General features: G+C 41.3%; 1 protein-coding gene across 3 annotated transcripts in view; it reads left to right on the top strand.

Moving 5' to 3' along the window:
* The window catches only part of GRIP1 (glutamate receptor interacting protein 1), a 318,436-nt gene that overhangs the window by 264,820 nt on the left and 38,591 nt on the right, over positions 1–15,025 (top strand). For all 3 annotated transcript variants that reach the window (XM_011929263.1, XM_011929262.1, XM_011929261.1), the window contains 3 exons: positions 7,496–7,640; positions 9,043–9,182; positions 9,357–9,551. In XM_011929263.1, the coding sequence (XP_011784653.1) occupies positions 7,496–7,640; positions 9,043–9,182; positions 9,357–9,551 (480 nt within the window). The remainder of the gene's footprint in view (positions 1–7,495; positions 7,641–9,042; positions 9,183–9,356; positions 9,552–15,025) is intronic.

Genomic DNA, 15,025 nt, shown 5'->3' with positions numbered 1-15,025 from the left:
TTCTCCTGCCTCAGCCTCCCAAGTAGCTGGGATTACAGGTGCACAGCACCATGCCCAGCTAATTTTTTGTATTTTTAGTAGAGATGGAGTTTTGCCATGTTGGGCAGGCTAGTCTCAAACTCCTGACCTCAGGTGATCCGCCCACCTCGGCCTCCCAAAGTGCTAAGATTACAGGCGTGAGCCTCCGCGCCTGGCCTAAAGGAGGTAATATATGTAAGAACTCACCAATAAGTTTGCACCTAGTGAGGCCTAATGAATGCTGACTATCAGTAGTCATTACTGTATTTGGATATTTTAAAAGTGAATTTAAGCTCTATTTAACAATGGCCAAATCTTTTGGAACACTTGGAGTTGTAGGTGTTTTTCTCCCTCATTCTGGATTCAGCCACCATCCTGCCTTCAGGAGCTTCTGCATTTGTTGTCTTCCATTACTGCAGGAATGTAACTCAGGTAGTATCCAGTGGTTCTTGTGTGGGTCCAAGGCTCTGGGATTCCTGAGGCTGTGACCCAATCCCCAGGTCCTCAGCAATGCAAATAATCCCCTTGAAAAAAATCTATTGTTTTGCCTTGATTGCTTCTGAGTCCAAAGTAAATGAAGAGAGTTGGAAGACCTGGCTAGGGCCTGAGAGGAAACCCTGAAACAAAGCAGTAGAGACTTTTGGGGATTTGCAGGAAGAGATAGAGGTTTGCAAATCTATCATATATAGTTTTGAAAACTCGGCTTTGTATTACCACCTTTTTGTCAATCAAATATACAGCTATTAATGATTTCTCATTTGGTTTGGGGAATCTTATTCTAATATATAGCATATTTTTGGAGACCATAAATCAATACTTGACCTTCATGGGCTCTAATCTGTGTAAAAAAATCATTTTCAGGCTGCAGTTTGTCCTATTCAAAGCAAATTACCTTTATCCAGCCTTATTACTGATTAAATTAGTCCTTTGAAGACAGATTCATATTTTGAGCTTCAAACATATATAGTTCACCAGTGTTAAGCCAAGCTAAGTAATTTGCCGTAGCTTTTCCCCCTAAACCCAGATTGGAGTATTGAAGTAGCAGAGATGCCCCTTTCCAAGCTCCCAAGAATGATCTCGGCTGTGCTAGGAGCACTGGAAGGAGGTGTGTTGACAAGAAGCTGGCTGCAAGAAGGACCTATGATAAAAAGTACTTTTCTCTTTTCTTCAGGCTTGATTTCATAAAGGGATGGCTCTCCAGCTTGAGTGTGCATCAGAATCACCAAGAAGATGTTAATCCACAGATGACTAGGCCCCTCTCCCAGAGTTCCCATTCCTATTGGTCTGTGGGGTAGGGATTCTCAGTCAAATGCAAACTTGAGAATTTGTATTTGTAACAAGTTCACAGATGATGCCAAAACTGCTGGTCCTAGAACTACACTTTGAGAAATGCTGTCACAAACAAACCTAGTTTTGAGACTTAAAATTATCACTTACACAAAGAAATTTGAATTCTACTCTGAAAACACTTAGCAATTGCTTGGACATCTCCTGGTATATCATTGTGACATGCCTATATAAAATGACTGTGCAGCAATAAGGGAGCTGTAGACAGTGTTGTTCAAATGGTTTACTTTCTCAGGCCTGTCCAACTCCAAGAAATTTAGCTGTACTCTAAAATTAATTCCATCACTTTTAGTTGAAGTGAACTTTGATTGACCTGTACATGCCTTCCAAAGGCTCTCTCCCAAATCCAAGCCTCCTATTTGGCCACGGAAGCAGCTACCATTATGGATTCAAGCCAGATAGTGTTCATTTTGTTAAACAAGCGGCACTCAAGAAGCCTGAAAATAACATTGCACATAAGTAATGCAGCAATTTTGCATCTGTTCTGTGCTTCCATTAATTTTCTTAACTAGAGCTGAGCAGAACAAACAAGTAGGCTTGCCCTGTTTCCTGTCTTTCACTAATTGTTGTAAACCTTCTGTTGTGATATAAAAGCTGTTTATAATATCATTAACATCTGCTTAGGCTCACTTTGAAACTTACTGGTGATTCTACTTTTTTGTTTCTCAGAAGTTTCTCTTCTAGTTAAACACCCTAGTCGCTCCTTTCTAAGACATCTACCTGAAGCAACCTCAAGGAGAATATATTTAGGAACGCTTCAATCTCCAAAATAGTCTGAGTATTCCTTCCTAAATGGCAGTTATTATCCTCCTCCTAAGCTGCAGGGCCTCACAGATGCCAATTGAGTTAAAGCCCGAGAAGGCAGGTGGAATTGGCAGTTGAACCTGAAGCTGACTCAACACTCCTGGCACGGTGGAGGGACGAAGTTCTAGGTTTGCTCATCCCCACAATGGCAGCTGAGGTTGTATTCTCAAACTTTGAATGAGATTAGGTTTGCATCACATGTCTTGGCAAAGGAAACTAGACCTTGGCATAGCAGGGAAGCTGACTCGCAAAACTCTCCTGGAGATCTCAGCCTGGGAACCAATGACTACATGCTAATATGCATTCATCCTTCTGCTCACTTGTTCAAGCATTTACTGAGTTCCCTTTGGTACCAGACATAGTTCTAGGCTATGGGGATATGAAGATAAAAATTTCTGTTTTCAAGGTAATCTTATTCTAATGAAGAGCCAAGCAGTGAGATCCTTAAAACATAGAGTGAAAGGTATACGCTAGAACATGCATTTCCAAGGGGGGCAAAAATCGGTTCTTAAAATTGGTTCTTGTGGTATCTTGGATATTACATTATGCTGGTTTGTGGCACTCCAAATCTCAATCATACCTGATTGAATTCTAGTTCTTAATATTTAATTTCTCTCATTAAGGAAAATTTAAAAATAATTTCACTCTTCTCATTATTTGAGAGCAAGAATGAAAATAAAAGTTTAGAACCATCAGAAGAATGCACAGGAGCTGTGGGTCTCATAGGCAAGCCTCTAGCCCCTCCAGCTAAGCTACCAGGAAGCCTTTCTGAAGAATGAGACTCTGAGCCAAGCTTTAATGTAAAAGTAGAAATTCTACAGGATAACAAATGAGAGAAAGGTGTTTGTGCACAGGGAGTAACAGGTGCACAGGCTAAAGATGTTAGAAAAGTGCTATTTAAGGAATTGCAGTGGTTCTATGAAGAGAGAATTTAGCAGATTGGATTAGGATGGGGGAGGATGGTGTGACCCTCTGGGGGCCAGCTCAGCTCTTGCAAAGGGGTTATATTTTATTCTTAAAGAACTGAGGAACCAATAAAAAGCTTTAAGTAAGAGAGTAACATTTAAGATTTATGTTTTAAAAATATTCTGGGGAGGAAAAAGAAGAAATTTTATGTTGGCAGCACTGGTGAAAATAGAAGTGGGGAGGAGGGGGCAAAGGCTGGATCCCAAGCAGGAAAACTGTTTAGGAGGAAGCCATTGCCATGAAAAACTGGGCAGAGCCAAGATGGGGTCCTTCTCAAGAGCAAGTGGTAGTGGGATGCCCTGGAGAGCTTGCCTTGTGGGCAGACAGGCCATATGGTCTGGAAAAGACTGTGTGCGGGCAGCCATCACCACCCTCTATGAGAGGAAAGCCAGAGTAATTAAATATCTGTTTACACAAGGCATCCACATAGGGCTTTCTAAGGGAAATGATATTATTTTCTTTTTCAAAAGCTTGTTATTAAATTCAAAATACATACAAAAATAAAAATAGCATAATGAATCACCATACAACACCCAGTGTTAACAGCGATTTGCTTACAACCAACCTTGCTTCATCTCCCCTCTCAGTCTGGTTTCCCCACCTCACCAGTGGAGTTATAAAGAAATTCCAGGCATCATCTCATCTTTTTACTATTACTAACATATGCCTAAAAAATACTTTTTTAGGGGCCGGGCACGGTGGCTCAAGCCTATAATCCCAGCACTTTGGGAGGCCGAAACGGGTGGATCACGAGGTCAGGAGATCGAGACCATCCTGGCTAACACGGTGAAACCCCGCCTCTACTAAAAAAAAAATACAAAACTAGCCGGGCGAGGTGGCGGTCACCTGTAGTCCCAGCTACTCGGGAGACTGAGGCAGGAGAATGGTGTGAACCTGGGAGGCGGAGGTTGCAGTGAGCTGAGATCCGGCCACTGCACTCCAGCCTGGGCCACAGAGCGACACTCTGTCTCAAAAAAAAAAAATACTTTTTTAAAACATATAACTAAATAACATCATTAGCAATGTTTTCAATATGATAAAATAGTCACTCAATGTTCACATTTCCCTGATATATATAAAATCCTAATTAAAACCAACTGTTTTTATAAAGCAATCTCTCCGATAGAAAAAATAGACAGCTTTTTTTTTTTTTTTTTTTTTTTTTTTTTAGAGGGAGTCTTGCTGTGTCATTCAGCCTGGAGTGCAGTGGCACAATCTCAGCTCACTGCAACCTCCACTTCCCAGGCTTAAGCGATTCTCCTGCCTTAGCCTCCTGAGCAGGTGGGACTACAGCACATGCCACCACACCCGGCTAATTTTTGTATTTTTAGTAGAGAGGGGGTTTTGACATGTTGGACAGGCTGGTCTCAAACTCCTGACCTAAGGTGATCCACCTACTTTGGCCTCCGAAAGTGCTGGGATTACAGCCATGAGCCACTGTGCCCGGCCAATAGATACCTTTTTATAACAGTTGGTTTTAATTAGAATCCCAAATGATCTACTCATTGCTTTTGGTTGTAATATCTCTTAAATCTCCCTTTTTTCTTTCTTTCTCTTTCTTTTTTTTTCTTTTCTTTCCTTTCTTTCTTTTTTTGAGACAAAGTCTTGCTTCATCACCCAGGCTGGAGACCAGTGACATGATCTCAGCTCACTGCAACTTCTACTTCCTGGGTCAAGCAATTCTCCTGCTTCAGCCTCCCAAGTAGCTGGGACAACAGGCGCAAGGCACCACGACTGGCTAATTTTTGTATTTTCAGTAAAGACGGGGATTCATCATGTTGGCCAGGCTGGTCTTGAACTGCTGACCTCAGGTGGTCCACTGCCTTGGCCTCCCAAAGCGCTGGGATTACAGGCGTGAGCCACCACACCCAGCCAAATCTCCTTTCTCTTTTGTGTTTCTGGCAATTTATTTGTTAAAGAAAACATAAATCAGCTTCCATTTCTGTCATAATTTAAATAGAGCATCACATCATCCTGTTTCCACCCCAGTGTAATCACAAGAATGTGTCCTTCTTGTTAAGATGCACCATTTCCTAGATTCGCATCTCCATCACTATCTAAACTCATTGGATGCCCTAACAATTGCCTTCTAGTCAGTGAGGACTCAGATGCCAATAAAAAAATGTCCCCAAATAAGGCAACCTGAAACAGACTATCTTAAAGCCATTTACTTCATCTCTGGTATGATTTTGTCATCTTTGTGTCGCAAGTTACATTGTCGAAAAATAACATGGAATACTCACTCTGGGTTGCCCGCAGAATGAGCTGAATAGAACCAGGTGCCCGCCTTCTCCCAATGAATGGCGCTACCCTCAACTCCGCTTCCCATGGACCACTTTTTGTTTTCATCTGAAGTATGGTTTCCATGGATACTCCCACTAGTTCTTGGGTCTCCAGGTCCTGGGCGAGCATCCTTCTCCCCAAAACCCATAAAGAGCGGATGCTCCAACCCAAAATGCTTGGCACCCATTGACAAGTTTGTGCTCATGCTTGCTTTATACAGAGAGCAGTAAGGGGTCAAGGTCTTTCCTATGGCATACACACCTCCACTGAATGGCCCACACAAAGTGTCCAGCAGTAACTAATGTTTAACTTTGCCAGGGATTACTAATCAAATGACTCATTCAGAATTTCATCCAGAATATAGTTGATGATGAGGGCTGCAAAGTACATGCAATCTATCCAATAGTGCTCTGTTCATTTAGGTCAAAGCCAGCCCTGAAAGGTGACAAAACATCGTACTGTAGGAAAATTTAGACTTTTGACTTCTGCCTGTTATTCAGTTACCCTCTATCTTGATGCTTCTCTCCAGAGCGCTTAGCAGACAATCACCAACCTATTGGCCACAACTTCAGCATCAGCCCAGAAGAAACTTGTGAACCAGCAAATAGAGCTGTTTTAGGCTTGATATGGGAGCTTCTCAGCTGCTAATGTAAATTTGATCCCAATGTTGAAGATTTTGTGCCCTAAAATGTTGACTTAAGCATTGCAGTGTGTGGTGGATGGTCTTTAGTTCTGAATGTGTGGAGCAAATACGTTGAGTAGAGCACTCAGAAAGTGGAGGTGGTGGCTGCATTCAAAACTCCCAATCTATGGCCAGAAGTGAAGTAAGTGCTGGCAAGAGAGGACACATAGCTTCCCACATGACTCGATACACCCTTCATTTTATATTCATCCTAATTCTTCACTGAAAACACAATTAATTGAATTGTTAACTCAAGCCTTGCTTTTCCTCCTTATTTTAGTGTTTCATATCGTAAATGAACAGCTGCTCACTGCAAAAATGTGGCCATGTTAATACTTCACTAGGATGTAGTCTGACTGTAAAAGCTTACTGTTTTGTTAAAGTAGCCACTGAACCATTTCATTGTATCCTCAGGTGCAGAAATGAAACAGTGCCTTAACCATTCACAGCTCCCAGGCCCAAGGAATAAAACAAGAAATGCCCAAGAACTTTAAGCATGTCAGAAGCAAATAAAACCTTTGAATTCTGAGACTTCTTATTTGCAACCCTGACACCATCACAATACCCACCATGTTGAAGGCGGCCCATGATGTCTTTCTGGCCAGTGCTTTAGGCAGAGCACATTCACAAGTGTCTTCCACTATAATAATGTTAAATAGCCAAAATTAGTTTATGACAGCGTGGCAGCCTGGTCTATGCTATTGAAACATAGTTTGCAACAGCTTTTACCCCATTGAAAGAGGAGAGATGATCATTCAAACTTCCACTTTAATATCTGTAATACACTGATAGGACTCACATTAGAAGGTGGTAAGTGGAATGATATGTAAGAGATTCTAGATTTCTTACTGTTGTCTTCAAGTTTACTTATCTAAGTTCCACTTAACCATATACATGTTATCATTTGTTCCAACCCTTAGCAAAATCCACGTTTCTATATCAAAAATTAGCTTGCATGTAAAGCTTAAACTGGAAACAGCATGACCCGATGTCTTCTTTGTTACTGGGTCACTCTCTCCTCTCAAATTATAATGCCTCCTCAGCCATGTGTTTATTTCACAGGTATTTATTGCACACTTACCAAATGCTAGGTAAGCATTGTCCTAGACATGGACACAGTTGAAAGGTCCTGCAGCCCCAGTTGGGCAGATCTCACACATTTAAAACATAAGTCGTTAGGCAGTGTTCCTCTCCCCTGGCACTGACAATGACTATATCTCTGTATTTGAATGTAAGATCCTACTAAGGAAATGCTGTTCCCCAAAATAATTATTTTCTGAGACATGATACTTCGACGAGGATGTTTTGAATTCCTACTTTATGTGTGAATCTATGTGTCTTACTCTTATACCTTTTCCAAAGAAATCAATTATGATTCCTTGGCATTTATTGCAGATGAGCAAGAAAGTTCCGGAGCAATTATTTACACCGTGGAGCTGAAACGCTATGGGGGGCCCCTTGGCATCACAATTTCAGGAACTGAAGAGCCGTTTGATCCTATAATCATTTCAAGCCTCACTAAAGGGGGATTAGCTGAAAGGTAAAATTTGAAGTAACTGTTATAATTACCTGTGTCTGAGATGGGCTTCCTTCCTCACAACCACATAAAAACATGCTCCTGTCTCTGTGGTTATCTGTTGGCTTTTAAAAATCTGCACAAAGGATTGATCTTAGAGCTTGAGAACTCTCAGGCAGAGCTCCGACTTGACTCTGAGGGGCATCTTACAGGCGGTAAAAGGTGTCATGGGCTTAGCATTGATACTACTCTCTGAAACGTATAAACTGACCACAATTGACTGAAGATGGGTTTGTATTGTGTCCATTTTCAGTGGAGGAAACTAAAGTTCAGGGAGGTTGAATGGCTTTTCCAATTTCATTCAGCAAACACTTGCTGAGCCTCTGTTACCTGACAGGTGCTGCATTTAGCTGCTGTGTTTTCAGAAGAGGGTGATACAGACATCATCTTCAAGGATTATGGGAACAAAGTGTAGTGACCCATTTTAATAATGTCTTAAAATCTGGAATGTCCATTTTTTCCTTTGGCAATGATGTATACACACACACACACTTCCCACCCTCTGCTAAACTGCATTTCTTTCTGAGATGTGTTGTCAGATATATGACAAACCCTACAGGCAAATCTGTCCTCCAGATCTGCCCTTCCAACCTAGCTCAGGAATACACAAATACATTGTTCCTGCTAACAACTAAAAACAGTGGTTAGCAAAATAGAGACACAGCATTGCAGAATGTTGGAGCTGCAGTGTACCTTAGAAATTAGCTCATACAGGCTGGGTGTGGTGGCTCACACCTGTAATCCCAGCACTTTCGGAGGCCGAGGCGGATGGATCATGAGGCGGATGGATCACGAGGTCAGGAGTTCAAGACCAGCCTGGCCAACGTCGTGAAACCTCATCTCTACTAAAAATACAAAAATTAGCTGGGCATGGTGGTGCATGCCTGTAATCCCAGCTACTTGGGAGGCTGAGGCTGGAGAATTGCTTGAACCCGGGAGGCGGAGGTTGCAGTGAGATGAGATCGCGCCACTGGACTCCAGCCTGAGTGATAGAAAAAAAAAAAAAAAAAAAAAAAAAAAAAAAAAAAAATCTGCAGAAAGAAAGGATGCTCCATGTTATCCACTACATTTGTATTTGGATTTTTAGGGGACTTACCCCATGACTCAGCTTTCTTGGAATTGAAAAAGCACACAAGTTCATTTTAATAACTAATTAAAACAATTTTTAAAATTTTTTTGGAAACTAAAAAGTAATCCACAACATATGCAGTTATCTTATAACATTTCCCAGAAGAAAGAAAGAGGGACTTCTGGAGATCCTTGCCAAGTCTTTATTATGATGAATGTATAAGATATGTCAGGGAATTTTTATTCAGTACCACACAGGGATTATTTCTACCTCTCCTATTACTATTTGGTGTTTCAGAACTGGCGCAATCCACATAGGAGACCGAATCCTAGCCATCAATAGCAGCAGCTTGAAAGGGAAGCCTCTGAGTGAAGCCATCCATTTGTTACAGATGGCAGGAGAGACTGTCACCTTGAAAATTAAGAAACAGACAGATGGTGAGTAGTGAGTTGAAAGCCACAATTAAGGATTTCCAGTGCATTTTCTTCCTTGAAAGAATGTGCTAGTGTCTGTGTGTGATTCTAGGGAAACGAATCTCCAGCAACAGAGTATTTTGGTATATTTTTATTTAAATTTACTCTGATACTTAAACTCCTTTCCTGTCTATAAAGCCCAGTCAGCATCGAGCCCCAAGAAGTTCCCCATTTCTAGCCATTTGAGTGACCTGGGGGATGTGGAGGAGGACTCCTCACCAGCACAGAAGCCAGGCAAGCTGTCCGACATGTACCCTTCCACAGTGCCCAGTGTGGACAGTGCTGTGGATTCATGGGATGGGTCTGCAATAGACACCAGCTATGGAAATCAAGGTACGTCTTTACTTTGTCCCCAGAGGACTTGTCATTGTTGAAGCCCATGCTTCTTCAAGATTCATCCTCTGCTCCATGAAGAGAATATCTTTATTTAACTTGTGTCTGCTTTGGTGTAGCCATATTCATATTGAACACATTGAATACTTACACTCAGCTGGCCATGCATTTCCTTCTAGTGCTTATAAGGCATGAACCTTTACCAAACACTAACAGGCCTCCATTAGGTCTACTGATGGCCAAGTATCCCATCCAGAGCTTATCCTTCAAGCTTAGATTAATGTGAGGCAAACCATACAGTAAAGTGGCTTGTTCAATACAGGCCCCATTGTCTTATTTTTCAGCAAGCTTTCCACAAAGATGGATTGGGGAGTTCAGAAGAGTTGCATAAGAGATTAGCCAATGATTTGTGACTCTATTTATTCTTGCCCACTCCTGACTTTTTTTTTTTTTCTTTTAGAGACTGGGTCTCACTCTGTCACCCCAGGTAGAATACCCTGGCACCATCACAGTTCATTACAGCCTCAAACTCCTGGACTCAAGAGATCTTGCTGCCTCAGTCTCATCTCCTCAGTAGCTGAGACTATATGCAGACACCGCCACACCCAGCTGATTTTTAAATTTTCGTAGATATGGGGTCTTGCCATGTTGTCCAGGCTGGTATCAAACTTCTGGCCTCCAGCAATCCTCCCATCTTGGCCTCCCAAAGTGCTGCGATTACAGGCATGAGCCACCGTGTCCTTTCCCTGAATGTTTGTAATTAGAGTGTTATAATCACAATATAGGAAAGTATAGAGTAGATTTTTCTTCATAGGTATCATTGTCATGTGAAGAAATACTATCTACATTAAAAAGCCTCCCTCATGGAATATAAACACATAAAAGGTGTCAGACTGAATACAGGGCAGAAACTAATAGCTTCTTTTAAAAAATATTTTCTTCCCAGTGATCCATGGCATCGAAAAGAGAAGTATGTCAAAACTTCTTGGTATTTCTCCTCATCTGAGCCTTACCTTCTCCCATGTTCTATGTAAATTCCATCCTCTGGATCCCTTGTTTGCTCTGGGTTTCAATCAGTCAAATAATAAAACACATAAACAGTTTAGAGAACACATTGGCATGAGGGCTGCTTTGTCACGGAGTTAACTGTACTTTTAGGAGAGTCTATATCCAGTTTGCTCTCTCCTGGTTTTCCTAGTTTCCTTCTCTCAGCCTGCCTATGTTGTGTCACTCTGTGTTAAGTCCTCCAGTGAACAAAAAAAAAAAAAAAAAATGGAAGGGAGAAAAAACTGAAAAAAAAATGAAAGGAGATGATATTTCAAAGTTGTCAAGTTGTTACTTTCATTAGAGATGATACTGGAGTTGGGTGCAGAAAATACTTTGAACACCTAAATGGAATTGGGGCTTTTATTTATCTGGCAATTAATTTTTCCAAGTCATAATACCTTGTGACAAGTTCGCCTATGCCACCAAATAACAGACCTTCTGATTGCCTGAGAATTGATGGGCCACCAGAAGACACTGAGTAAAGGACAGAAGTCACATTCTATCAGAGTAGACTCAGGTTTATTTATCAATGTATTGTGTACTGGTTATTTATTCATGTATTATTTGTGTGTTGCTTATTAATGTAGAGATATTTTTGTTACACAGATTTTTGTGAGGGTGCTATTGATATTAATGACTTCTTCTCCATAAGGTGATCCAGAAGACCTTAGCCACTCCATTCCTTGAAACCATAGAAAAAGGACCATGAGAAGCAAACTGAATATAGGACCTGCCCCTTATTAGTAAAAGATGAAAAACCATTTGTTATTTGTGAAACATTTTGAAATTTTGAATCATAGTCATAATATTACATTTCGCATCTATAATTTAGACATTTTATGAGGTTGGAGGTAACTAAGGGATAAGTAGAGACAATGGCAATCAGGATAGAATTGAAGTACTCCAAGGTAATGAAAAAGTAGTAATAACCCTTTATATATGTAGAACACTCTAGAGTTTACAAAGCACTTTCATATAACTAATCCCCATGAATTCTCGTAATAAACATGGAAGTTGAAGACAGGATTTCAGCTTTAGAAAGGGTTTAGGAGTCAGCTAGTCTGGTGTCCAGTGCAGCCCTTGGTGCCAGGTCCCGCCTCACTGCACGCCAAGACACGCTGCATGGACTTGAGCGCCCAAGTTGACAGGTTGTTCCTTGTGCTGAGGCATCCCCCCCATCTCCACATAGCTCTGATGACTCTAAAGCTCTCACTTGTATTGAGCTGCAGTATGCCTATTAGTCCTAGCTATACCCTCAAGGTCATTCTGAACTAGACTAAAGCCTCTTCTGACAGCCCCTTAGATACTCGGAGACAGCTATTGCGTCTCTGCTGAGGCTTTCCTTCTCCAAGCCAAATAGCCCCAGTTCCTTTAACTGTGCCTTCTATAATTTACTGACAAGTATCTATATCGTCCTGTGGGCCTCCGTTCTGAATGCACTTCAGTTTACCTGTATACCTGTTAAAGTGTAGCATTCAGAAGGGAAAATCACACAACAGCCTAACAGCCTGGAGCAAAGCAAGCTTGTCATTGGCATCACTGAAGATGAGAACTGATCAATGACGCCTACCTCAACATAAGAATTTTAGTGGTCATGGCACATCTGTCGCTCATTTTGAGCTTGCAGTTTACCAAGATCTCAAAGTCTTGTGAATGTTTTTTGTTTTTTTGTTTAGTTTTTTTTTTTTTTCCTTTACCTGTGATATTCAGTTAAACTGCATCTCTCCAGATTGTGCTTGTGAGGTTGACTTTTTAAAAGCAAGGCACAGCTGGGTACAGTGGCTCAGGCCTGTATTTCCAGTACTTTGGGAGGCTGAGGTGGGCAAATCACCTGAGGTTAGGAGTTCAAGACCAGCCTGAGCAGCATGGCAAAACCCTGTCTCTACTAAAAATACACACACCTGAAATCCCAGCTACTCGGGAGGCTGAGGCAGGATAATCCCTTGAACCAGGAGGCAGAGATTGCAGTGAACCAAGATCATGCCACTGCACTCCAGTCTGGGCAACGGAACAAGACTATGTCTCAAAAAAAAAAATTAAAACAAAACTAAAAGCAAGGCAGAGAACCGCACTTTTACTTTTCCTATTCAATATTATGTTGTGAGATATAGCTTGTCTCTCCAACCTGTCCCTCCAGCCTCTCAGCAGGCTCTCTGCCTTGTCCCAGGAAGCCCCTGCACATTCTCTCTGTTCCCTTTAAGGCTGTAATAGTTGCCTTATTCCCAGGAGGCTGTTGCACCTCCATAATGCACCTCTTCCTCCTGGGGCTGGAAATCGATGTCTTTGCAGCAACATTCCTTACTGTTCTCTGCTTCTTCTCTAAAATGTCAAGCTTGCTCCATTCATTCCTTCAACCAGTATGTAATGACTGGCTCAATATCAGGCCCATAGACCATGTGGATACACTGTTGGACAAAGGAGACATGGTCTCTGCTCCTGTGGAAGAGATTGTGCAGCTGAAGGGACAGTCAGTTAACAAATAAATAAATAGTGGCCCTATCACTTCGTTACTAGAAAGGGAAATAGAATGGAATGACGAAAACTTGTGGGGAAAGAAGGGATGTGTTTAAGGAAGTCCCACAAGGGGCTGGGGAAGAATTTACTTACATATACCATGCTGGAACTAGGGTACATTTGGTAGCCTGGAAACAACCTGGGCTCTTCTCAGAACCTCTAGCAGCTTCCAGTTCAGGAAGAACTCATCTCATTCAGTGGTGAGCAGTAATTAAAAAGGAATTGGCATAACATGTATACCAAGTAAATATCAAACAAATGAGAGCAAAGTCATAGAAAAACAAAGTGATAGCAGATGAAGAATACTCATGAGAAGAAGCCTGGTTCAGAGCAAATGTTAAACATGGCTAGTCAGAAATAATCACAAAATTTAAAAAATACACAGCAAAGCCATCACCTCTATAAAACAAGCAATCAAAGCAGAAATATAAGAACTCAAGAGAAATTGGGCAAGGCAAGATGATGATGAAACATGAGCTTGTAGAGATCAGAAAAGAAAGAGAAAAATAAAACCCTGCCAATGAGTAGAGGAGGATACCATTGACTTCCACTGAATTTATGTATTAGGTATTTTCTTATGTATTATGGTTTGAGATTACACAAACACTCTAGTTTTGATTAGGATGGAGTTGCATTCTGTTATTTATCATTACTTTTTGTCTTGAAGTGATTTCTGAGAGAAGAGAGAACTATCTTTGCATTGACATTTTAAGACCATAGCCTCATCTGAATATTTTGAGTATTTCTTGGCAAGATCAATTACAAACAGTTACACAAACATATGATTTGATTTTCTCATCCTTCACAAAACTGGGTCTTTAGGAAACACATTTGGCAGGGAATTAACTGGCTCACTTTCCTGTACTAGGTTTCCAAGAATGAAAGTAATGGCAAGAGCTACAGTCCCAAAATTGTGGAGATGAAAACTGAATTCTATTTTTTTTCTTTCTTTTTTTTTTGAGACAGAGGCTCACTCTGTCACCCATGCTGGAGTGCAGTGGTGCAATCTTGGCTCACTGCAAGCTCCGCTTCCTGGGTTCACACCATTCTCCTGCCTCAGCCTCCCGAGTAACTGGGACTACAGGCGCCTACCACCACGCCTAGCTAATTTTTTGTATTTCTAGTAGATACGGAGTTTCACCGCGTAAGCCAGAATGGTCTCGATCTCCTGACCTTGTGATCCGCCCCCCTCGGTCTCCTAAAGTGCTGGGATTACAGGCATGAGCCACAGTGCCCAGCCCGAAAATTGAATTCTAAACTTTATGATTATGAACCAACACTGATTAGTTCACTTGTCTAAATTAATGCTGGGTATGAATTAAAAGCTACAAATATTAATCTGCATTAGTACAGAAAACCAAATATTACAAGGTTGGAATGTCAGAATTTTACAAGTATCTAAGGCATAGTCACCCTAAAAATAAAAATCATCCTATCAAGATTCCATCTACTTTCAGAAATACCTACTTTCCTATTTTCCACTTGTGCAAATAAAGGCCTATTTTTTGTAAAGACCTGTTTTCCATTATGCAAATAAATAAAACTAACATTAATATCAGTGAAAGGAATCTGGACTAAATTTTATACCTCACGTTGGGATACAAAGTGTAAGATCAGATATGGAAACCCAGATGTAAAATAATTAAAGAGAGAAAGAAGAAAAAGAAAAAGTTGCCAATTCTAAACCAAAGGAGGCCGGGCACATAGGCCCACATCTGTAATCCCAGCACTTTGAGAGGCCAAGGTGGGCAATCACTTGAAGTCAGGAGTTTGAAACCTTCCTGGCCAACATTGTGAAACCCTGTCTCCACTAAAAATTCAAAAATTAGCTGGGCGTGGTGGCAGGTGCCTGTAATCCCAGCTACTCGGGAAGCTGAGGCAGGAGAATTGCTTGAACCCGGGAGGCGGAGGTT

Source organism: Colobus angolensis, unplaced genomic scaffold (assembly GCF_000951035.1).
Source record: "Colobus angolensis palliatus isolate OR3802 unplaced genomic scaffold, Cang.pa_1.0 Scaffold80, whole genome shotgun sequence".
In the NCBI taxonomy this organism is placed as follows: Eukaryota; Metazoa; Chordata; class Mammalia; order Primates; family Cercopithecidae; genus Colobus; species Colobus angolensis.
The sequence above is the reverse complement of the archived record's forward strand: the minus strand, read 5'-3'. Positions and strand labels throughout refer to the sequence as shown.